Below are 25,299 nucleotides of genomic sequence, written 5' to 3'. Positions count from 1 at the left end.
GACGGAGGGTTCAATGTGTGTGTGTGTGTGTGTGTTGTGTTGTGTTGTGTGTGTGTGTGTGTGTTGTGTTGTGTTGTGTTCTGTGTGTGTTGTGTTGTGTGTGTGTGTGTGTGTTGTGTTGTGTTGTGTGTGTGTTGTGTTGTGTTGTGTGTGTTGTGTGTTGTGTTGTGTTGTGTGTGTTGTGTGTTGTTGTGTTGTGTGTGTGTTGTGTTGTGTTGTGTGTGTGTTGTGTGTGTGTGTTGTGTTGTGTTGTGTTGTGTGTTGTGTTGTGTGTGTGTGTTGTGTTGTGTGTGTGTTGTGTTGTGTTGTGTTGTGTGTGTTGTGTTGTGTGTGTTGTGTGTTGTTGTGTTGTGTGTGTGTTGTGTTGTGTTGTGTTGTGTGTGTGTTGTGTGTGTGTGTTGTGTTGTGTTGTGTTGTGTGTGTGTTGTGTGTGTGTGTTGTGTTGTGTTGTGTTGTGTGTGTGTTGTGTTGTGTGTGTGTGTTGTGTTGTGTTGTGTTGTGTGTGTGTTGTGTTGTGTTGTGTTGTGTTGTGTTGTGTGTGTGTGTGTGTGTTGTGTGTTGTGTTGTGTTGTGTTGTGTGTGTGTTGTGTTGTGTTGTGTTGTGTGTGTGTGTGTGTGTTGTGTTGGCTTTGTGTTTGCGTTAATCACCTCCTGGGAAGAACCAGTCGGCGTGCTGTATGATGGGTTCGATGATGCCGACGATCTGAAGAGACACCGTGGTCATCATTTCTGTCATGTTCCTGGAAACAAACACACCCAACAAGACCGTAAATCAATCAACAGGCTATTAACGGGCACTTGATTTAGCTGCAAAATTAACAGACCACTGCATCTTTTTCTTTCCTTTCCAAAAAAGTTGAAAAGGAAAGTTTTGAGTGAGGAAAATAAGGGGTCTCTTAATTTTAACCCTTCTGTTCCTCATTCAAAACCTTCCTTTTAGGCTTTTTTGGAAAGGTGCAGTGGTCTCTTAATTCTTTCCCGGAACGGTATTTAAAGGGATCCTGCACATACATTTCTGCTGTGATGGGAACACCACTGAAAAGTAAAAACTATCAAGGCAAGTAAGTCGATCTGGATGAGTGTCTGGATGAGTGTCTGCTGTATTTCTAAAATGTAAAGGTATGAGACAGAGAGAAAAATACAGTGCATTAGAGACGTACCCAGTCTCGTTGGAGTGCGTCCACAGCAGGTTAGGGCCCAGAACTATGGCCATGTTACCGGGAGTCATCTTGTTTGATTCCTGGTACTCACCCAGTTTGGCTAAGAACTTGATTAAGTATCTGATAGGAGACGGGGAAATGGAGGAACGGTGAATCACTCAAATGTATTGTAAAGTGTTTTGCACCGCAACATTTGTCCCCAAAGTGCATGACAGTAACCAGGCCTAAATCCCCAGAGATCAAGTCGCACCAAATAGAAAGCTCACAAGACGGAAAAAACCCTAAGATGGTTGAACCAAAACAAAAGACACCCGCACATATACCAGCACACACACCCAACCCCCCTGCTGGCCCTGTTGGTTATCAATATTTTAGTGAACACAGCCATAGGGACTTTAACCCAGATAATCCAAGACACACTGTCTGCCTTCCAAATGGCACCCTACTGCTTAAATACTGCATTCGTTTTGACCGGGGCCAATGGGGTCCACTTTGTAGGTCAAATGTAGTTTCACTAAGTACAGGATGCCATTTATGACGCAACCCAGAACTACAGCACCCAGCTAGAGCACAGGCTACAAAAAAAACCTCTGATAAGTCAGTAAACTAAAAAGGAAGGAGTGAATGATGGAAGGTGTGAGGGTCTCTGACCTGAAATTGTTTAAGTTGTCCGTTGGTAGTTTCCCACACGCTACCAGCAAGGCTTGTAGCCTCTTGTCCATATCCTGAATACTGGGGAGGGGAACAAAGCAGAGCTCTACGATATTAATTTTCAGGGTTGCTATACGTGTAGGGTTGCTATAGGGTTCAAAGAGGTTTCTGACATTCATTCATTGGAATACACGCAATCACTGCTACAGAATTATTCCCCTGTTGGAGCAAGGTGGCGGTCATGGTAATTATGAATCACTATGGTGACAATCCGAACAGAATAGCCATACTCTATTTTATTCCTGTGACTCTCCCCAGCTGGTTACCGGGAGTCCAGTATGTGTCGGATGGGCTCTGGCTATTTTTACTCGGTCAGGATTTAGTCTACTCACTTTGACGCCTGGATCCACTCGTCATAAAGTTCACTGGTCATCAGCGGCTCTGGGAGCTCACGGAGGTATGATTTCAGAGCCCCTGAGGACGACAAGGGAAAAGAGGAGACGGAGAGAAGATACAGATGGAGCGATGTGGGCAGGAGGGAGGGGGAGAGTGAGAAAGAAAATGTAAAAGGGGAAAAAAAAGAGAGAAAGCGAGAGAATCTCATTAGGCCTGGGGGAGGTGTGGTTCTCTGAAAATACTGAAGAAAAAGTGCATGGGCGCAACGCAGCCATCCACCCATTTAACCGAGGATGTTGCGTGCAATGTTACGGGGGGGGGGGGAGACGTACTGTAAAACCCCCACAGCTAAACTGAACAGTAGGTCGGCCCAAACGGCGATCAAATCTTTCCATAGTACACTACTTTTAGCCGGAGTCACGTGAGCTTTGGTGCACTATATAAGAGACAGGAAGCTACTTGGGCCACAGTGCAGATCTCTGCATGAAGTAGAAGGCTGGCGAGGTGGACACAGTCACAACTGTTAAAGACAAAGGTTCCCAAACCCAGAGAGCCTCTACTTGATTGTGTATTTTTGTGGAGGCATGGTTCTATGTAAAACATAGGAGGAGGATAGGGAAAGGGCCGTTGCTATAGAGACCACCGCCTGCGCTCTGCCAGAGAGAGGCGCGAGGCGTGTGTGCGGAGGTGTTAGTTCATCTGTGAGAGAGAGTGTGTGAGTGTGTGTGGTATATAATAATACATAATAATTAGGTGGGTGCTTGCGCTTTTCCTTATTCTCACATGTGGGCAGTAGATTTTTTTGTGGGAAATGGAAATGTGCCTTTTCGCATATCCCCCTCTCACTGAAACACCTTGTCGGCTGAGGGATTCGAACCATGAACCTTTCAGTTACGGGCCCGCCGCCGGGTTACCTGCTGCCTCTGCGTGTGTCTGGGTTTGTAAGGTCACCTGCGATGGCGTGTGGATCAGCTGAATACTCCTGTACATCCATCACGCCACAGTCCAGGGAGGCTTTTAACTTCTTCAACTTGGAGGCCGAGGGAGCCACTCGGAACAGACCCTAAATCCAGCCAGAAGGATGTCAGCAGGTAAGAGCAGGGTCGTAAAAAACTACAGAAACTGAACTGAAGACACAGCGCCATAAAATATATTTTTTGCAATGAATGTTATCAGATCATTAACCAGACCTCATATTAGATGAGAAGGACCCTTGTTTAACACGGTTATGATACTTCACTTAGACTATGTTGGCGTGTTTCGGAGTCTTGCTGAACGACCCAGCTGGGCTTCTGTTTCAGCTCACGGGTGGATGTCCTGACATCTTCCATGCAGAATACTCTGCTACAAAGCAGAATTCATGGTTCCTTCAATGAAGGCAAGCTGTCCTGTGGCAGCAAAGAATCCCCACACCATGACACCACCACTGTGCTTGGCTTTCGGTATGCTATTCTTACTGAGGAATGCAGCGTTTGGTTTTCCGCAGACATTTCCAATTCTTGAGGATCATCCAAGTGCTTTCTGGCAAACAAGAATCCATGTTCTTCTCAGTGAGCAATGCTTTCCACCTTGTTACTCTGCCAGGCATCCCATTTTACGGTCACAGTGACCTTAGCAGAAGAGAGAAAGGCCTGCAGATCACTGGATGTTGTTACAGGATTCTTGGTGACTTCCTGGATGATTTTTGCAGGACGCCCAATCCTGGGAAGATTCACTGCTCTCCCAAACATTCTCCATTTGGACAATATAACTGGCAGTGGTTGCGGGGACCCACAGAGCCTTAGAAATCGCTTTAGCAAGATTGCTAGGCAGGGCTGGCCCAATTTAGGCCTGATAGTTTACCAATGTATCAAAACACTGGAATAATAATCCCTTATATTGGTTTGAATTAAATAGGGGGCGCAATAACTTTTCACTCATAAAGATTGCATGTTTGATTAGATTGCACACCAATCAAATGAAAAAAACACCTAACCTTCATTCTTCTCTCAGACAACCTCTATATATTATTACAATTCAGAAAAAGAGCTGACCAAATTAAAAGTAAAAATCTGCAACAAAGACAGGGGGCCAATCATTTTTTCTTGCAATTTAGATCTATACTGTATACTTCACACACATAGGATCTAATTTTGAGCCTGGATAAAAACGGACCAGTCCATATGGGATTTGCCCGAAAAGTCAGATGGCCGGTCAGTCCCTGCAGGGGTTATTACAGAGTAATACCTCCTCCTGCATGCCACACTCCAGCAACATGGTGACGCAGGCCTCGATGGGGAAGGCGATCTCTCTGCCGCTGATGTTCAGGTGTTCCTCCAGGGCCTTGCCGTAAGACGGCTTCTCCACCCACGCCTCTGTGGTAGGTACCCGCACATAATGCAACAGTTAGACACAAGCACACAGACAAACACACAAACACACATTATACAACAGACACACATACATGACCCCCCCACCCCCCCCCCCCACACACACTCACACACATACACACACACCCACTACAACATGTTATACAACAGTTAAACTCACAAATACACACACACGCTAGTATTACTTACCCTGGTGAGCTTTAATGGTGGGCAGGACACTTTGGAGGATCTCCAGAGACTTCCTGTGATACTCTGCCTGGATCTCTATGAGCTAGACCCAGACACACAGGGAGAAATAGTGAGAAACAGAAAGAGAGAGAGAAAGACAAAGACAGAGAGAGGGAAAGACAAAGACAGAGAGAGGGAAAGACAAAGACAGACAGAGGGAAAGACAAAGACAGGGAGGGAAAGACAAAGACAGAGAGGGAAAGACAAATACAGACAGAGGGAAAGACAAAGACAGAGAGAGGGAAAGACAAAGACAGACAGAGGGAAAGACAAAGACAGAGAGAGGGAAAGACAAAGACAGAGAGGGAAAGACAAATACAGACAGAGGGAAAGACAAAGACAGAGAGAGGGAAAGACAAAGACAGACAGAGGGAAAGACAAAGACAGAGAGAGGGAAAGACAAAGACAGAGAGAGGGAAAGACAAAGACAGAGAGAGGGAAAGACAAAGACAGACAGAGGGAAAGACAAAGACAGAGAGAGGGAAAGACAAAGACAGTGAGAGGGAAAGACAAAGACAGAGAGAGGGAAAGACAAAGACAGAAAGAGGGAAAGACAAAGACAGAGAGAGGGAAAGACAAAGACAGAGAGGGAAAGACAAAGACAGAGAGAGGGAAAGACAAAGACAGAGAGAGGGAAAGACAAAGCTGGGTGAAAAGGTGAACATTAAACACTGCCTCAGCAAAAGGCCTGTATCCTGTGTGGACATCGATGTAAATGCAAAGACACAAAACATACTTACCGTCTGAAAATAGTTTGCATAGTCTATTTCTTTGGCCACAAAATTGTACATATCTGCGGACAACTGATCCTGGAATCAAGAAAAAAAGAGATGGTCATGAGTGTCATGTCACTTCACTGTCTAAACTAAGATTGCCAAATGAAATTCATTATGGCCTAAACTATCTTCTTCTATCTGGTTACTCCCATTTCATTAATAGGGTTGAGGAGATGAGGCTGATCAAAGGAGGGTTACAGTGAATCGTCCCTCACTTCCCTGGTTTCAGAGGAGTCACAGAAAGAAAAAGTTAGTTGGAGCCCTAGCACAGACCCATCCTACTCACCCTGCAGATCTCCATCCGATTGGCTGCCTCCTCCATTTCTTCTCTCAGGGCCTCACCCTTTGCCCCACCCGCCTGCAGATTGCTAGGGTGACTTGAGGACTTGGACGACTGGTGAAACCTACAAGCACAAAGGGAGAGAGAAAATGACGGAACACCAACAAAGAGGGTGCATCCTCCTTTACTAGGCTTTGTAGGGAAACAGCCTAAGAGAGGAGGACATGCTTGTCTAAACGTTAGCATCTCATAACAGAGGGCCACTGAACAGGGTGAAGGAGAGGCAGTCCGTCTCTTACCGTGTGCGGGCTGAGTCCATGTCCAGGACCAGCTTGGCTAAGTGCTTCCTCTGTTTCTGAATGTTGGGGATGTCCACCTGGGAAGAAACCAATCAAACTCGGCTCCGCACATGAGTACATCCAATTACCTCCTCATTATCTGGAAGGGGAGGAATATCTGCCAGCCCAGGAGTTGATAACAGGCAGTAATCGCAATGCAAAAATTGTTTCTAACGATCAACATCATAATGAGATGAACAGATAATGATCAGACAATCATGATGAACAGAGCATGGGCTCACCTAGTTTCTCGACATGACAGAGACTTATAATTGGGTTTCCGTATTTTGGTATTTCTCGTGGACTGTTTTTATTGAATGACTTTTGTCCCTGAGCAAGGCGGTTCAGCCTAATTGCTTAGTCACTGTGGATAAATGCATTTACTAAATGACTTGTTTTTAAAAGTGAATGAGACGTATTTGTGTTGATTGGATTTGCATGTCTAAATAATATAATCAACTTTGCATGTATAAATAATATAAACAAGTTAATATTTACATAAGAAAAACATTTATTTTGCATGTTACACAGAGTAACTGTATACATGCACCATGACTTGTTTTTGTACACAAGGGTAGCATTAAAATCTAGCGTTACTGCTAATTCAGCCAAACTGGCGACCGATGGTGTACCTCAAGTGTGCCTGGAAAGGGGCTCACCTCAGCCAGTTCGTAGAGAGGCTCAACCACATCTTTCTCTATCTGGAATTCAAATTGGATGAGTTCCTGGGCCAGTTTCTCCTCCGTCTCCCCACACAGGTTCAGCATCTTTCTGTAAATGCGAGACCCAATCACAATGTCAATTGGACCAGGCATAGCCAATTTCAATTAAAAGAAAAAGAGCCAGTCAAAACATCAGTAACCATCCAGCCACATCCAATGAGAATACATCTAATAGAAGACAAGTTCATTGAGGACATTGGCAGAATCAATATGTGTGTATGTGTGTAGGTGAGCGTGTGTGTGTGTGTGTATACAGTATGTGTGTGTGTAGGTGAGCGTGTGTGTGTGTGTGTGTACAGTATGTGTGTGTGTAGGTGAGCATGTGTGTGTGTGTGTGTAGGTGAGCGTGTGTGTGTGTGTGTGTGTACGGTATGTGTGTGTGTAGGTGAGCGTGTGTGTGTGTGTGTACAGTATGTGTGTGTGTAGGTGAGTGTGTGTGTGTGTACAGTATGTGTGTGTGTGTGTGTAGGTGAGTGTGTGTGTGGGTGTGTGTGTGTTTACAGTATGTGTGTGTGTGTGTGTTGGCATGTGTGTGGACAGGAACTCACCCTAACAGGGAGTCGTCTCCCAGTACTGCAGCTCCTTCCACCATACATTGTGCTAGGATTGTAAGGGGGAGCTTTTTCTGATGAAAGACACAATGTATTCCTGTAAGTTTTTCAGTCACAAAATTCCACTAATTAAAAAAGTACAGTTTGTCCAAAGAATCTCGGTTGGGATTACATTGGAATTAGATACAATCATGGATTTCAACAACATGGATATCTAAAAACCAATACATATTGGGAGGGATACTTCCCAAGATGTTTAACTCACATCTTTTTCTATGTTTACTGCGAATCACAGGAAAACCCAGTAACAGAATGTCCTGTCAAAACTCTTTCATCTGTTCTAATAGCAGTTATATTATCTAATTAATGTGGTATTTAGTTTCCTGACACAAGAACAAGCCAACTAAGTCAGAAGTAACAGAAATTGGCGATCGCTGATCATTTTCTAAACTTTGTAGGGCAGTAGAAAGCCTAACAACTGGAGCAATGCTTGCTGGTTCAAAATCATTGTGCCAACAAGCACAAGTTGAATTAGAGTTGCCCTTGAGGAAGGCATCTTATTATTTCAGAAGAAAGGAAACCCCTTATTTTTTGCAGTTTAAGTTTCCATAATATTCCGGTCGCTTACCGAGGGAGACTTGACGGATCTCTTCTCCCGGTCGTCTGCCCCCTGCTGGCCCTGTAGGCAGGCAGTTAGCTTCTTGTGAGTGCTGTGGGTCACCTGCTTGACGAGGTCCAACCGTTTCTCCACCTGAACACACAGAGATGCAAATACACACAAATGTGCAGTTGGCCCAGGCCATACACATCTTGGTTCTATTATGCTTCCGTGGACCCAAACCATTTCCAATCACCATTCCCAATCCTTGTCCTCGTAACTCCAAATCCCTGATGTTAACCATGACCACACCCTTATCCCAACCCTGATTTTAGCCATAGCCCCTTCTTTCACTTTGAACCTTTACCTAACCATTAAGCCTAGAATATATATTTTCTTCATGGGACCCAGAATCACTTATTTCCCCAGAATAATTTCCTTCTTTTACAATGCTTCTGAAAGATTTTGTTCCCAATTCAGACAGTTATACTTGTACAAACACCACATCTACACACCTTTTCTGCTGAATAGCACACAGCTGATCACCACCTCTAACATGAATCACACAATCCTTAATACCTCTCATGAAGCTGGCACACACAACACAACCACATGCAAATACACACGCACACACAAACAACAAACAAACACTTCTACCCTCGTGTACCTGCAGTAGGTCGTCACTCAACACCTCAGTTTTCTCCGCCCTAGAAGGAGAAATCACATGAGGTTAGTGTGAGGGGGGGGCTTAACTGACTTAACAAGAATTGAGTCCACCAGCCATTGGGGAATAGCCTTATGTATATTCAGCTGTTTAGTTTTGTCAACACTTGGAAGGAACATTAAATCTATATAATGAAGTTATACTGGATGATACAAAGGTGCCAATTAACTTTGAATTGTATCTGAACTGAATATGCCATTAAGAAAAGCAAAACATTCTTAATTAGCTGGCAGCGATTCAACACAAATCTCCATCTTTAATGGCTTTGCAGCTGAACACTGAGGGGGAAAAAAGCTGTTTCCGAACACTCATATGCAGGCAAGGTAAAATGACACCGTTCTTGAAGTCAGGCAGTCCTCTTAAAACGGCAACTGTTATGAACTTGTTTTCACCACAAATGTAGTGCACTAAGTTGGGAATAGGGTGTGATTTGGGACTTGGTCAGGATGCGAACTACGATGAGTACTACGACGTCGCTGGTCCACAAGGAACAATAACTATGACATCAGTTTTGCATAAGGCACAATCACCATGACCTCACCGTTCCATAAGAAACAATACCAAAAACCTGATGGATGAGGAACAAGAAGTGTTCTCGGGGCGGCATATGAAGCCGTTGCCTCCGATTGTGGCATGAGGTCTCCGTCGTCGGCAGGAGCAAGTGTTGCGTGGGAGTGAATACCATCTGGTGTAAGAAAATGATTCGGAGATGCAGTCGAAAGGAATGAATTGCATTGTAACACGCGAACACAATGATACATCCGGGAAGGCGGCCATTAATAACACAATATCTAGCCGATTGTCTTGTTCCTCGTTGTTCATGTTGACGTAGCTGAACATGATTAGCACTGAACGGGACTATACTCCATGGTAGCTACAGTATGTAGGAAGGTCTCTGTGGGGCTTTTGTGTGTGTGTGTGTGTGTGTGTGTGTGGCTTTCACCGCCAAGCACAACTCTGCCGAACAGACCGGCTGAGCAGTGAGAATAGGAACCAACCCAGATGGCCATCATTCTAAGTAACAGCTTCAACCACAGCGAGTAAACCGGGTTCAGTTTCAAAACTCTTTGAATTGAGGTTCATGTGGGGGGGGCTGTACTCGAATTCCTATAGATGTGAGGACGGGTTTGAGTTTTACACCAGTGAGGATGTGTGTCCGTATCTTGGTGTGTGTGTTCTAGGGTACTGTGATCGTACACACATCCCCAGGCTGTTACTCTGCCTCACTATTTATAGTAAGTCAATGAATAAACAAAATAATGAATTAATTTGCCAAAGCTGCCAAGAGCAGATGCGCCAAGCTGGATGCTCTCTGATCCGTCAAACGCTCAAATGGCAGCCGATAAGCAAACAGGACCTGAGAACATTGAAGTAACCAAAGGCAAGGGATGTGACCACTGCTGGTGTAATCCTGAAGGTCAAGGTGGGGGTCAATTCAAAGCAATGAGCTGCATCTCAGTGGTCTAATATTTCTTCCTCTCCCCATCCCCTTTCCTTATGTCAATACACCACAGTGACATTCTCTCTCAGGCTTCTCTCATCCGTAGAGTGAAGAGGATGAAGATGAGGAAGAGGATCAGGAAGAGGATGGTTCAGTGCAGAGATTTGACAAAAAGTATCGAGACAGACTACCGGTTTCTTATCAAAGACATATGGCTGTTATGGCACTCATCACCGTAAGAAAACAATACTGGAGAAATCTATGTCAAATGGGTTTGCTTACATGGTTGATTGATGGAACAATGTTCATGCTACAACAACCGTATTAGTTAATTCATAATTAATAACAAATGTTTTAACCATTCAGGCAGTTTATGGCAATATGGATTTTTTTCCATGTCCCCTGGCTCTATTTAAAGTCCTATTACATTTCAGACGTAAATATGCTGAATGACTGGGCTAAAACGCCCCTTCACGCTTTCACCTCTTGCACATTTCGAGGGAAAGAATACAGGGAAAGAGGTTGCTTTAGAGGATTGAGATTCTACCCGTATTTGAAGTGTAATGCAAAAGCCTTCCAGACTGGAGACGATAAACCCAGCGAGACGGACACGATAAACCCAGCGAGACGGAGACGATAAACCCAGCGAGCCGGGATGCCAAACAGGCCGTCGGCTTAAAACGGCACACGGCGCCCAGGCCCCATAACCGGGACCGTGGAGAACTATTGATACCTGGGAATTTTCCAGTTGTACTTCTAGTGTGTCCCAGGTGAGACAGCAGTCTAAAGCTCTCTTGGAGCGGCGAACGTTCTGCCACAATAAAGGGTTCTAGTCCCGGCCGCGCCGTCGTCGGACATGCAGCTGTGTTCCACGGGGCGATGCGTATTGTACGTACAATGACATCATGACATTAGTGAGGTAAGAAAAAAGGGAAAATCTGGGGGGAAAAACGTACGTCCGTAAAAACGTACATTCTTTTTAGTGACAAAAACCTTTTTCTGGGTAGTTCGTACCGAGTACACGTGTCATCAAGAAACAGCTTGTTCCGTCTGTTCTTAGTTACAAAACAAAGCGCAGCAGGCCGAAACTGTTCCTTTATGAATCTCATGATAAACAGAGTCATCTGTTATGAAAGTACAGAGGGCACAATATGCGCTGGAACAGATGACTACGGCTGAATCCCAAATGGCAAATACATTCCCTATATAGCATGCTACTCGTGACTACAGCCCTTTGGGCTCAAAAGTAGTTCCCTATTTGACCATGGGATCCATTTAGGATGCACCCAGTTCATTCCTAAAAAAGCTCCTGGAGCAGGACGTGTTGAAAATGTTCTCTTCATTTTGTATTACTATCAAGTCTCACACACACCGTAATCTGCACCACACATAACGGCTGGACCAAAACGTCCAATCAAAGCTACGTGATAGGAGGGCACTTCCTGTGTGACTGGGGATTGGCTATGCCGGTTGACACATCAGAAACAACAATGGCATCTGGCCCTTATGACTGGTGGTCATGGCCCTTAAACAAAGACTGAAATACAGTGGGGAGAACAAGTACTTTTGCAGGTTATCCCACTTACAAAGTCTGTAATTTTTATCATAGATACCCTTCAACTGTGAGTGATAGAATCTAAAACAAAAATCCAGAAAATCACATTGTATGATTTTTAAGTAATTCATTTGCATTTTATTGCATGACATAAGTATTTGATACATCAGAAAAGCAGAACTTAATATTTGGTACAGAAACCTTTGTTTGCAATTCCTGTAGTTCTTGACATACAGACCTTCTCCAGATCCTTCAGGTTTCGGGGCTATCGCTGGGCAATACGGACTTTCAGCTCCCTCCAAGGATTTTCTATTGGGTTCAGGTCTGGAGACTGGCTAGGCCACTCCAGGACCTTGAGATGCATCTTACGGAGCCACTCCTTAGTTGCCCTGGCTGTGTGTTTCGGGTCGTTGTCATGCTGGCCTGGACATGCGCTGGCTTGAGCAGGGGGACCTTGCGTGCGCTGCAGGATTTTAATCCATGACGGCGTAGTGTGTTACTAATAGTTTTCTTTGAGACTGTGTATCAAATACTTGTTCTCCCCACTGTATTAGCGCTTGTATGAAAAGGCATTAGTATTGACTTAGTGTGGAAGGGGTCTGAATTGTCAGTAGATCGTTGAATTAGACTGTATAAATTTCCCAGTGTATCATGGAATTAGAATGTCAAAAATGCCATGTAGAACACAGAATTAGATTGACAATCCCATGTAAAATTATGTTACCTAATCAAATCACATTGTTTTTGTCACATGCTTCACTAAGATTAAGTGTCCACTCACAGTGATATAGTTAAAGGCACTTTTCCAAACATGCTAATTGAAGTTCATGTTATTTATGTCTGTGTGTGTGTGTGTGTGTGCATTCAGTCATAAAGGGAAAGCAAGAGAGTGTTGGCAGTCATGTTTTAGGGCCTTATGGCCTAGGGGTAGATGCAGGATCGTGTCCATTGACTTGAGGCAGAGGTACTATACGTCTAATACGTCCAATGCGCTTGAGGAAAATAGGACATCTTTGGGTTTCCCTCTGACCACCGCCTGGTTAAAAGGTCTTGGATGTCAGGGAGCCTGGCCCCGGAGATGAACTCGGTCATCTGCGCCACCGAATGAGATCGACGACAGAGCAGATATCCTACTAATCAGTGATGCAGCCATACCAAATGATTTTCCAGGATCTTAGAAACTAAGAGTTTCTTTGAACACTTTCTTCACAAATATCTAACGCGTTTGAACCACGGTTAGAATATTAGCGATGCGAATATCAGGAAATGCAAAGCTTTCTACCTGCTCAACCTCAAACCTGTCCCCATGGCGATGGAGGGACCATGAGAATAAGAGACAGACGTGTTCTGAGCGTTTCCATTTCAAGTAGCTTCGGACCAAAGGTCCGTTTCTAGTTATTCGATTAGTTTTCTTTCCATGCACCATAGTGTAGACCCCAGCTGTTAGCTGGCCAGCTCACCTCTCAGACAGCCTCTCTCCCTCCTTACCACTTCCCTAACCTCTCCAAGGCAAAGCTCTCTCTCTCCCACTCGCTCTCTATTCTCTCTCTGGCTCTCTCCATCTCTTTTTCACTTTTTTCCGCCTCCCTCCGCCTCTCTCTACCACAGCCCCTCCCTGTCCCTGTCTCTGTCTGTCTGCACTGCCCCTTCCTGCCATTGTCCCCTTGTGCCCGCCACCACGACCGCTATGCTACGTTCGGCATCCTAACCATTATGTTACGGTAATTTAAGAAACAAAACTTTAGACTTTATCTCCCCTCGGTAGAACAAGAGAATTGGTTTCGAATGGGATCACAATGCTGCGACTGTTCTAGTGTTCCACAATGAGCCAGAAATATCGTGGCAACAGAGGGCTGAATGTGTTATCACCAGAAGCCCTGGTTATTGCATGGTGTCCCATGCATCGGTTTGTTAAGGAAATGGTGGTGTTTCATTTCCTTGTTATTGTACTGTATTCCTTTTCAAAAACGAGAATAGCGCACCTACATGTGCTTGAACTCAACCCTTCTGTAACCTCAAGCCTACTGGAACCACAGACATTTGTATAAAGCTGCAGCACTGTAGTTCACTATGGAGACATTGCAGATTTGTATCTGGGCAGTCACCGGGCAGTTCCTGCACCTAACAAGTTGCGTTTCCTCTGAGAATGACGTCTTTTTTCTAACACAACCTCCAAAATACCGTTAAATAAATCTCAGAGAATGAGTCAACATGTTTGATGAAGTAAGGTGATTCTGACGCTCTGAAGACAGTCTACCTTCTGAACGTTGCCAGACGACCAATCCTTTATAAACACCCATTTTCACAATATGTTGTTTGTGCATGTTGCATATCGCCCACGGGGGTGCACTGCAAAAAATGTTGCCAATGGAACAAGACAATTTAAATATTTTTGAGGAGATATTTGCTTGATATAAGTCTTGATACAAGTCTTGATATAAGTCTTGTTCCATCTGCCAAAGGAACAAGACAAATGAAACGATATTCAAGGCATATTTTCTAAAAACAAGGGGTATTTTCTAGCTTGTTAAGAAAAATCTTATTTTAAGATGGTTAGATTCTTTAACCTGAATACAAGTTAAATATACTTGATAAGAGAGACATGTTTGCAGTGTGGACATGCAGACAAATGACCCAAAGTTCCAGGGCCAATAAACTCAGTTAACCTGGAACTGAAGTCTAGTCATCAGTCGTATGTTCTGGGTCCCTGTTAAGAAAGATTCATAAATATCACCATTAAGAGCTACCACCCCAAATGTTTAATGTCCCGTCTCGTTATGAAATTCGGAAGATGCTAACAGCTGTGAAATGGTGATTTGTCCAAAGCACTGGAACTAATGCAGCTCATTATCTCAAACATACGGGTGTATCGTGACAGATCTACGATAGCGTTTATGTAGGCAGTGCAAAAGAGGTTACCGGGCTCAGACAGGAACACTGATTAAAACTGTGGTGCTGGGGCCAATGGGAACACGTGCACAGAAGACTGAGAGAAGAACAGAGAAGCATGGGAACTGGGTCATTCTAGAATGTACCAAAGCCTAATCAGAACCAGCCTCGTGGAAAACAGCTAGCTGAAACTGTGCTGAGCAAGAGAAGGGGATGAACAGAGAGGATGACAGAGAGAGGACTGAAAAAGAGAGGGATGGGGAGGGAGTGGAGGCAGATGGAGAGGGAGAGAGAAAGTGAGAGAGAGACAGAGAGAGAGAGGGAAAAAGGGAGGGTGAGAAAAGATTGCTTCTGGTGTACAACGCCAGACGTGTGATTGCAGAATGACTTGGTTTGCAGATAACTTCCTAAATCACATAAATAGACTCACATTTACATTTTAGTCATTTAGCAGATGCTTTTATCCACAGCAACTAACAGCGCATTCATCTAAAGACACCCACACAACCCAGTAAGATAAAGTAGACCTTACTCAATTAAGTAGTTATTAGCAAAGTCAACGCAAGACAGTAAATAAAATAAATAGGGCACCATTCATTCACAGAATGTAAACGGGACCCTGCAGAGTTCTTGTTACATTTTCATTTGTTTTATTCTGTTTTTTTGCCATTATTTTGTCCTGGTAAAACCAAAAACTGGTTAGGGTTAACCCTAAGTTGGGGTTAACCCTAACCCTAACTTATTCACAACAGTAAGAGTCATTAGGGTAAAGTGCCTCGCTCAGGGACAACCTTGCTAGCTACCCCCCATTTGTAGCCTTGAATGTGAAATATAATGATCACCATTTTTTACATACTACATTTACAAAGTACATTTAGTAAATGAAAATTCAGAATTACGAAGCATATTTACTGAATGAAAGGTCATTGACTGAAGGAGACTGAAGTAATGCTCACTCTCCACGTCACCTCTGAACCCATGGGAGGAGAATGTCAAAGTGGAGGGACCTCTGACCTTTTCAGGGCTTCGAGAGAGGGACGACGTGCGGTGGTAAAGAAGACATGCTGAAAACAGGGACGCTGTCCCTCGGTCTGTTCCTCGTTTCACCAGGGCAGAGGTTAGCCTGGTAACCATGGCAATGTTGACAGACAGTCCTGACACCACAGTTACTGGGATGGTCTCAAATGGGTCAAGCCTTCAACATAAGAAAACCACAAGTAGTGGGAGGGGCATGCGTGAGTGTGTGTGTTAGTGAGTGAGAGTGTGTGTGTGTTAGTGAGTGAGAGTGTGTGTGTGTTAGTGAGTGTGTGTGTTAGTGAGTGTGTGTGTGTGTGTGTTAGTGAGTGTGTGTGTGTGTGTGAGTGAGTAAGTGTGTGTGTTAGTGAGTGTGTGTGTGTGTGTGTGTGAGTGAGTAAGTGTGTGTGTTTGTGAGAGTGGTTGTGTGGGTGTGTGTGTGTTTGTGTGTGTGTGAGTGAGTGTGTGTGTTTGTGTGTGTGTGTGTAATTGTGTGGGTGTTTGTGTGTGAGTGTGTGAGTGCGTGTGTGTGTGTTTGTGTGTGTGTGAGGGTGATTGTGGGGGTGTGTGTGAGTTTGTGTGTGAGTGAGAATGTGGGTGTGTGTGTTTGAGTGAGTGTGTGGGTGTGTGTGTGTGTGTGTGTGAGTGAGTGAATATGTGGGTGTGTGTGTTTGAGTGAGTGTGTGGGTGTGTGTGTGTGAGTGAGTGAATATGTGGGTGTGTGTGTTTGAGTGAGTGTGTGGGTGTGTGTGTGCGTGTGTGAGTGAGTGAATATGTGGGTGTGTGTGTTTGAGTGAGTGTGTGGGTGTGTGTGTGTGTGTGTGAGTGAGTGAATATGTGGGTGTGTGTGTTTGAGTGAGGGTGTGGGTGTGTGATGAAGCAGACTCCGTAGCTTTCACAAACATACTTTTAATGCCCACAATTGTGGTGGCACTGAGTAAAACGTTTTGCCCACTCTACTAATAAATGTGTGTTATGATGGAAGGTAAAGAGTCAGGAAATTGTTCCCATTTCGTTTTGCGGGGATGTGTTAAGGGGACTATTCTGGTGCATTCCTTATGGACACAGGCACGTTTATCACCATGATTGTGCACTGACTCATGCCGTCCGCAAACTCTTCCATGATTAAATGCTTGATGTTGCTTCTAAGCAGAGGTGTAAAAAATACAAAGTAAAAGTGTGTTTACTCAGATGTGTTCACTACTTTAGGGAATTTTATAATTCAGATCTATGTAGCCAGGTAAAAGGAGTTCAAAACAGACCAGTGATCAATTAAAAAGGGGGAAATTATCATTTAAGGTCACTGGTTACCTCGGTTAACCTTGTCGATTAGCTATTCCTTAAGAACTACCCAAAACTGGTGAACACAGCCGAGTACTTTTACTTTGTACTTTTAACCCCTCTGCTTCTAAGTGCAAATGTATATGTTTGTAATCAATATTCCATTGTGTTCTATCATGACTACCTTTTTCTCATTTTATTTTCTTACCATTTTATTTTCTTGAACTAGCAGTTAGTCCGGTTAGTTTCAATGAACTGGTGAAACCCTATTGTATTAATACCAAGTGTTGGTTATTATTATTTGTCTGCCTTCAAAATCCCTTTTTTGCAAATTCCCTTGAGATAATATGGAACAAAAATGCCCAAACTTGAATGACAGGCAACAACTTCTCATGCATAATCCAGGCTTGTATAATCATATTATTATACAACATGATACATATAGGGACCCTATCTCCTCTATAGTACACTGTAGGGGCCCTATCTCCTATATAGTACACTTCTGTAGGGACCCTATCTCCTATATAGTACACTTCTGTAGGGACCCTATCTCCTCTATCATACACTACTGTAGGGACCCTATCTCCTCTATCATACACTACTGTATGGACCCTATCTCCTCTATCACACACTACTATAAGGAGCCTACATACTCTATTGTACACTACTGTAGGGACCCTATCTCCTCTATTGTACATTACTTTAAGGACCCTACGTACTCTATTGTACAGTACTGTAGGGACCCTATCTCCTCTATTGTACATTACTTTAAGGACCCTACATACTCTATTATACACTACTGTAGGGATCCTATCTCCTCTATTGTACATTACTTTAAGGACCCTACATACTCTATTGTACACTACTGTAGGGACCCTATCTCTTCTATTGTACATTACTTTAAGGACCCTACATACTCTATTGTACACTACTGTATGGACCCTATCTCCTCTATTGTACATTACTTTAAGGACCCTACATACTCTATTGTACACTACTGTAGGGACCCTATCTCCTCTATTGTACATTACTTTAAGGACCCTATCTCCTAGTCTTGTAATGTTGATCTTGGCTACCCTAAGGGGGCAGAGTGATGCTGTGTTGAGGGAGAGAAAAAACATGATGCTGTGTGTGTGTGTGTGTGTGTGTGTGCAGGTCTAATCTCTACTGTACCATCTGTTCATATCTCTACCTGGGAACAACCGATGATAACACATCCTTTTACTATTAAAACATATGACATGCATCAATGCTAACACCTCTATGGAAATACATCCATCTATAAAAATGAATATCTATGAAAATATATGCGTGAAAATACATACAGGTATCCGTGGAAACTGTCCCACATGCCGAAGATATTACGTTTCAATGGAAGTGCTGCTGGAAAAAAAAATGTCACCGTTTACCAACATAAATGGCAAAGTAAAACCAATCGGTTGCAGGACGTGAACTCTGTCTTCAGCATCAGGGACAGGATTTGCCTGACTATCTGACCAGAATTCCCCAGAAGAGATACAGCAGCTAGTGTTTAACTCACTTCTATGCCAACAAATCATGATTAAATGGCCGAAATGAATAAATGCATATTTAAACAAAGACACATCCAAGGTCTTCACCAGCAGCTCACCCACAACATCAGCATCCCCACCGGTTGACATTAAAAGTGATTCACGATCACAGTGGATTAATGGGGAACACTTGAAGGACATGGTGTTGGTAAATGAACAGTTGAGAAAGAGAAAGAGGTCAATACTGGAAATCGGTGTAGTCAGACGCAAAGACACTTTCAAAAGCATTCTCAATGGTAACTGCAATTATTTCGCCGCGTTCCTTTGGGGTGTAAGCTCAGAATCAGATCCGCTAATCATTACCCGAATCATTATTAGACAACACGATGCCCCAGACAAATCTGCTAATTCCATAGAGGCAGTCCAACTCCCGGGATAGTAAAGCGAGCAGACTGAGCATATTCCTTATGTTAAGTGTTATGTAACAGGTTTTGATTTAACATCCAGATATTTTAATCGTGAACAGCCTGTTTGTCAGCCCTTCGGGCAGTGGTGCATACGTTGATATGAAGGCTTAAATAATGTATGTGGACATAATCAAATAATAATTTGCCTGCGTGCACAGAGCGGGGAAAGTACTGTTTCAGTTGGGGCACAATCAAATGTCTGGTCAGACGTCTGGACGCACACACTCACACGCCAGGATATTCAAATGACTGAACCAGCGGAGGTACCTCACAGACAAATGCCTGAACCAGCGGAGGTACCTCACAGACAAATGACTGAACCTGCGGAGGTATCTCACAGACAAATGACTGAACCAGTGGAGGTACCTCACAGACAAATGACTGAACCAGCGGAGGTACCTCACAGACAAATGACTGAACCAGCGGAGGTACCTCACAGACAAATGACTGAACCAGCGGAGGTACCTCACAGACAAATGACTGAACCAGCGGAGGTACCTCACAGACAAATGACTGAACCAGCGGAGGTACCTCACAGACAAATGACTGAACCAGCGGAGGTACCTCACAGACAAATAACTGAACCAGCGGAGGTACCTCACAGACAAATGACTGAACCAGCGGAGGTATCTCACAGACAAATGACTGAACCAGCAGAGGTATCTCACAGACAAATGACTGAACCAGCGGAGGTACCTCATAGACAAATGACTGAACCAGCGGAGGTATCTCACAGACAAATGACTGAACCAGCGGAGGTACCTCACAGACAAATGACAAGTAAACTTTGCTTTGTGCCTATTTACAAATTGTGATTGAAAGAAACTCTGTACAAGTCAAACCTGAGACACACTCTACCACACACACACACAAACACAGACATAGACACACACACAGACATAGACACACACACACACAGACATAAACACACACACGGACATAGACACACACACAGACATAGACACACACACACACAGACATACACACACACACAGACATAGGCACACACACGGACATAGACACACACACACAGACATAAACACACACACGGACATAGACACACACAGACATAGACACACACACACACAGACATACACACACACACAGACATAGACTCACACACGGACATAGACACACACACAGACATAGACACACACACACAGACATAGACACACACACACACAGACATAGACACACACACAGACATAGACACACACACACAGAGACATAGACACACACACAGACATAGACACACACACAGACATAGACACACACACACACACAGACATAGACACACACACTGACATAGACACAGACATAGACACACACACACACACAGACATAGACACACACACAGACATAGACACACACACAGACATAGACACACACACACACAGACATAGACACACACACACACAGACATAGACACACACACAGACATAGACACACACACACACACACACACACACACACACAGACACACACACAGACATAGACACACACACGGACATAGATACACACCCACAGCAATTTTCATACTAGATTTGATTCCTCAGTATTCTTCAGATTACCCCAGGACTGTGCCATGAACAGCCATCAGGGGATCAGAATGGGGTCTCCAGAAAGACAAACACACTGAGGGTCTTGGCGTAGTGATACCAGGTTGCTATAACAGAAAAACCCACTTACCGTAGTTGTCCATCTAACTAGGTCACTGCTTGGTTAAGTATGCAAGAATAACTGAGAACAGCCAACACACACACACACACACTGGCATACAAAGACAAGCATATGTACACACACCATAAACACACTCTCCCTGACAGACACACACACACACACACACACAGACACACACACACTTGTGACAGAAAGGAGAGTATGAGACGGCCTGCAGCATGGCTAAACCAGTAACGTTTCATCGGAGAGACAAGCCGGCAGTTATCTTAGATAACTTCATTCATGCTTGATAATCTACACGTGAAACACTGCCTCTGACCTGGATGTCACCATGTGTCACCATGTGTCACCATGTTCCCTATCTAGTGGACTACATTTAAACAGGGAACATGAGAAGCAGGCTGATGGAAGTGTATTACGTAGGGAATAGGGTTGCCTTTAAGAGGGAAGACAGCGTATATACTGATTGGTGTATCCAGGACGTATTCTCACTGACGAATGGTGGGAGTGAAACACTACCAACAAGACACAGTACCGGGTGAAGCTTATAAGAGAACATGACCTTTTGTGTCAACTGTGATGTTATTGCATGTTCAGATGACCAACAGGTCAATTAGTACAGATGGGCTGCGTGCAGAGTTTCAATGCTGAATCCAGATCAGCTTCACAGCCAGGTGAAGAAGGACAGGGACAGTAGAAATCATCAGGCAGGAACTTGATCAGCAATACAATCAGGAGGACTTTGGACAGGGACAGCTGTGATTCATCTGGTCAGGTGGTCCTGAGACATGATCCAAGGATGATCGAAGCGTTTATGACCCAAGGATGATCCAAGGGTTCATGAGCCAAGGATGATCCAAGGGTTCATGACCCAAGGATGATCCAAGGGTTCATGAGCCAAGGATGATCCAAGGGTTCATGAGCCAAGGATGATCCAAGGGTTCATGAGCCAAGGATGATCCAAGGGTTCATGAGCCAAGGATGATCCAAGGGTTCATGAGCCAAGGATGATCCAAGGGTTCATGAGCCAAGGATGATCCAAGGGTTCATGAGCCAAGGATGATCCAAGGGTTAATGAGCCAAGGTTCAACATGACGTTTGGAAAATCTGAGACAGCATTTCTTGGATCCAATAGGATACTCAGCATATAATACAGACTGATCCTTGTCCCATCACATAAACATTATGACCCCATCCAAAGGTCACCTCGGACAGGAAGTAACACCCACATTGCCAAACTCCAGAGGGACACCAACCACCCCGAGGGGGGGGCAAAGTATAGCCCATAGAGTCACTCCTATCCCATGATGGTTATGGACGCCATGGGGGATACCAGTAAGACAGTGACATTGAAGAGAGGATATCCCATTGGAGCCCGCCAGGCAAACACAGCAAGGATGATTTTTAAATCCTGTATGTATAAAAGTATGGAGGAAAGCAGAATGAGTGAGTCAGTGTTTGGTTTTTATTCACACTTTCTCCACTGGGGTTGGTGAGGGCACGTGGGAAGAGAGATGGCAATAAGCACAAGTATGAATTAAAAAGAAAAAGTATGCCAGAGTTACTAGGCAACCAACAGATCAAAGATCTCTTCCTACATCATAATCCATAATGACAGATAAGAATGTCAGTTTTCATGTGACAACATTGAAGAAATGACACTTTGCTTAAATGTAAAGTAGTGAGTGCACAGCTTGTATAACAGTGTAAATTTGCTGTCCCCTCTAAATAACTCAAATGTCCAAATTGGACCCAAAGTGTCAATATTTTGTGTGGCCACCGTTATTTTCCAGCACTGCCTTAACCCTCTTGAGCATGGAGTTCACCAGAGCTTCACAGGTTGCCACTGGAGTCCTCTTCCACTCCTTAATGACGACATCACGGAGCAGGTGGATGTTAGAGACCTTGCGCTCCTCCACTTTCTGTTTGAGGATGCCCCACAGATGCTCAATAGGGTTTAGGTCTGGAGAAACGCTTGGCAAGTCCATCACCTTTAACCTTAGCTTCTTTAGCAAGGCAGTGGTCATCGTGGAATTGTGGTCGTTATCATGTTGGAATACTGCCCTGTGGCCCAGTCTCCGAAGGGAGGGCTCTGCTTCAGTACGTCACAGTACAGGTTGGCATTCATAGTTCCCTCAATGAACTGTAGCTCCCCAGTGCCGGCAGCACTCATGCAGCCCAAGACCATGACACTCCCACCACCATGCTTGACTGTAGGCAAGACACACTTGTCTTTGTACTCCTCACCTGGTTGCCGCCACACACGCTTGACACCATCTGAACCAAATACATTTATCTTGGTCTCATCAGACCACAGGACATGGTTCCAGTAATCCATGTCCTTAGTCTTCCTGTCTTCAGCAAACTGTTTGCGGGCTTTCTTGTGCATCATTTTTAGAAGAGGCTTCTTTCTAGGATGACAGCCATGCAAACCAATTTTATGCAGTGTGCGGCGTATGGCCTGAGCACTGACAGGCTGATCCCCCACCCCTTCAACCTCTGCAGCAATGCTTACAGCACTCATTCGTCTACTTCCCAAAGACAAACTCTAGATATAACGCTGAGCACGTGCACTCAACTTCATTGGTTGACAATGGCGAGGCCTGTTCTGACAGGAACCTGTCCTGTTAAACCGCAATATGGTCTTAGCCACCATGCTGCAGCTCAGTGTCAGGGTCTTGCCAATCTACTTATAGCCTAGGCTTATGTAGAGCAACAATTTTTTTTTTCTCAGAGAGTTCTTTGCCATGAGGTGCCATGTTGAACTTCCACTGAGCAGTATGAGTGAATGTGAGAGCGATGACACCAAATTTAACACACCTGCTCCCCATTCACACCTGAGACCTTGTAACACTAACGAGTCACATGACACCGGGGAGGGAAAATGGCTAATTGGGCCCAATTTGGACATTTTAACTTAGGGGTGTACTCACTTTTGTTGCCAGCGGTTTAGACACTAATGTCTGTGTGTTGAGTTATTTTGAGCAAATCTACACTGTTATACAAGCTGTACACTCACTACTTTACATTGTAGCACAGTGTCATTTCTTCAGTGTTGTCACATGAAAATATATAATCAAAAAATGTGAGGGGTGTACTCACTTTTGTGAGATACAGGTGCTGGTCATAAAATTTGAATATCATCAAAAAGTTGATTTATTTCAGTAATTCCATTCAAAAAGTGAAACTTGTATAATGTATACATTCATTTCACACAGACTGATATATTTCAATTGTTTATTTCTTTTAATGTTGATGATTATAACTGACAACTAATGAAAATCCCAAATTTACTATCTCAGAAAATTAAAATATTGTGAATAGGTTCAATATTGAAGAAACCTGGTGCCACACTCTAATCAGCTAATTAACTCAAAACACCTGCAAAGGCCTTTAAATGGTCTCTCAGTCTGGTTCTGTAGGCTACACAATCATGGGGAAGACTGCTGACTTGACAACTGTCCAAAAGACGACCATTGACACCTTGCACAAGGAGAGCAAGACACAAAAGGTCATTGCTAAAGGGGCTGGCTGTTCACAGAGCTCTGTGTCCAAGCACATTAATAGAGAGGTGAAGGGAAGGAAAAGATGTGGTAGAAAGAAGTGTACAAGCAATAGGGATAACCGCACCCTGGAGAGGATTGTGAAACAAAACCCATTGAAAAATGTTGGGGAGATTCACAAAGAGTGGACTGCAGCTGGAGTCAGTGCTTCAAGAACCACCACTTGAAGTCCAGTTGCTTGAAGTCCAGTGCAAAGTTTCCACAGTCAGTGATGGTTTGGGGTGCCATGTCATCTGCTGGTGTTAGTCCCCTGTGTTTTTCCGTCTACCAGGAAGTTTTAGAGCACTTCATGCTTCCTGCTGCTGACCAACTTTATGGAGATGCAGATTTCATTTTCCAACAGGACTTGGCACCTGCACAGAGTGCCAAAGCTACCAGTACCAGGTTTAAGGACCATGTTATCCCTGTTCTTAATTGGCCAGCAAACCCGCCTGACCTTAACCCTATAGAAAATCTATGGGGTATTGTGAAGAGGAAGATGCGATACGCCAGACCCAACAATGCAGAAGAGCTGAAGGCCACTATTAGAGCAACCTGGGCTCTCATAACACCTGACCAGTGCCACAGACTGATCGACTCCATGCCACACAGCATTGCTGCAGTAATTCAGGCAAAAGGAGCCCCAACGAAGTATTGAGTGCAGTACATGCTCATACTTTTCATGTTCATACTTTTCAGTTGGCCAACATTTCTAAAAATATTTTTTTAAGTAATATTCTAATTTTTCTGAGATACTGAATTTGGGATTTTCATTAATTGTCAGTTATAATCATCACAATTAAAATAAATAAACATTTGAAATACATCAGTCTGTGTGCTCTGGAGACCACTGCACCTTTTTCTTTCCTTTCCAAATATATATTTAGATATGGAAATGGGGTCATCGGCCAAAAATTTTTGGAACCCCTGGGTTAGAGTAATAATCCAGAAAAGAAAAGCAGGCTGTGTTCTGAACCCTAACCTGAACCCCAGTGCTGTGATACCTGACCTTAACACTAACCGTAACCCCAGTGCTGTGATACCTGACCTTAACCCTAACCTTAACCCCAGTGCTGTGATACCTGACCTTAACCTAACTGTAACGTCAAAATGCATTTATTGCATA

At 44.0% G+C, this 25,299-nt stretch overlaps 1 protein-coding gene across 6 annotated transcripts in view; it reads right to left on the bottom strand.

The window, feature by feature from the left end:
* The window catches only part of si:ch211-114m9.1 (rho GTPase-activating protein 44), a 61,263-nt gene that overhangs the window by 23,953 nt on the left and 12,011 nt on the right, over window positions 1–25,299 (bottom strand). For all 6 annotated transcript variants that reach the window (XR_003782591.2, XM_029123611.2, XM_013131268.3 and 3 more), the window contains exons 2-15: window positions 8,737–8,776; window positions 8,100–8,222; window positions 7,469–7,545; window positions 6,858–6,969; window positions 6,160–6,236; window positions 5,867–5,984; window positions 5,545–5,613; window positions 4,766–4,847; window positions 4,434–4,561; window positions 3,159–3,270; window positions 2,204–2,285; window positions 1,812–1,892; window positions 1,161–1,280; window positions 649–740 (exon numbers count right to left, since the gene is read on the bottom strand). Coding sequence is in view for 5 of the 6 variants with exons in the window: in XM_029123611.2 (XP_028979444.1) it covers window positions 649–740; window positions 1,161–1,280; window positions 1,812–1,892; window positions 2,204–2,285; window positions 3,159–3,270; window positions 4,434–4,561; window positions 4,766–4,847; window positions 5,545–5,613; window positions 5,867–5,984; window positions 6,160–6,236; window positions 6,858–6,969; window positions 7,469–7,545; window positions 8,100–8,222; window positions 8,737–8,776 (1,313 nt within the window). In the remaining variant the exon portion in view is untranslated. The remainder of the gene's footprint in view (window positions 1–648; window positions 741–1,160; window positions 1,281–1,811; window positions 1,893–2,203; window positions 2,286–3,158; window positions 3,271–4,433; window positions 4,562–4,765; window positions 4,848–5,544; window positions 5,614–5,866; window positions 5,985–6,159; window positions 6,237–6,857; window positions 6,970–7,468; window positions 7,546–8,099; window positions 8,223–8,736; window positions 8,777–25,299) is intronic.

The sequence above is a fragment of the Esox lucius genome, chromosome 11 (genome assembly GCF_011004845.1).
Source record: "Esox lucius isolate fEsoLuc1 chromosome 11, fEsoLuc1.pri, whole genome shotgun sequence".
Lineage (NCBI taxonomy): Eukaryota > Metazoa > Chordata > Actinopteri > Esociformes > Esocidae > Esox > Esox lucius.
The sequence above is the reverse complement of the archived record's forward strand: the minus strand, read 5'-3'. Positions and strand labels throughout refer to the sequence as shown.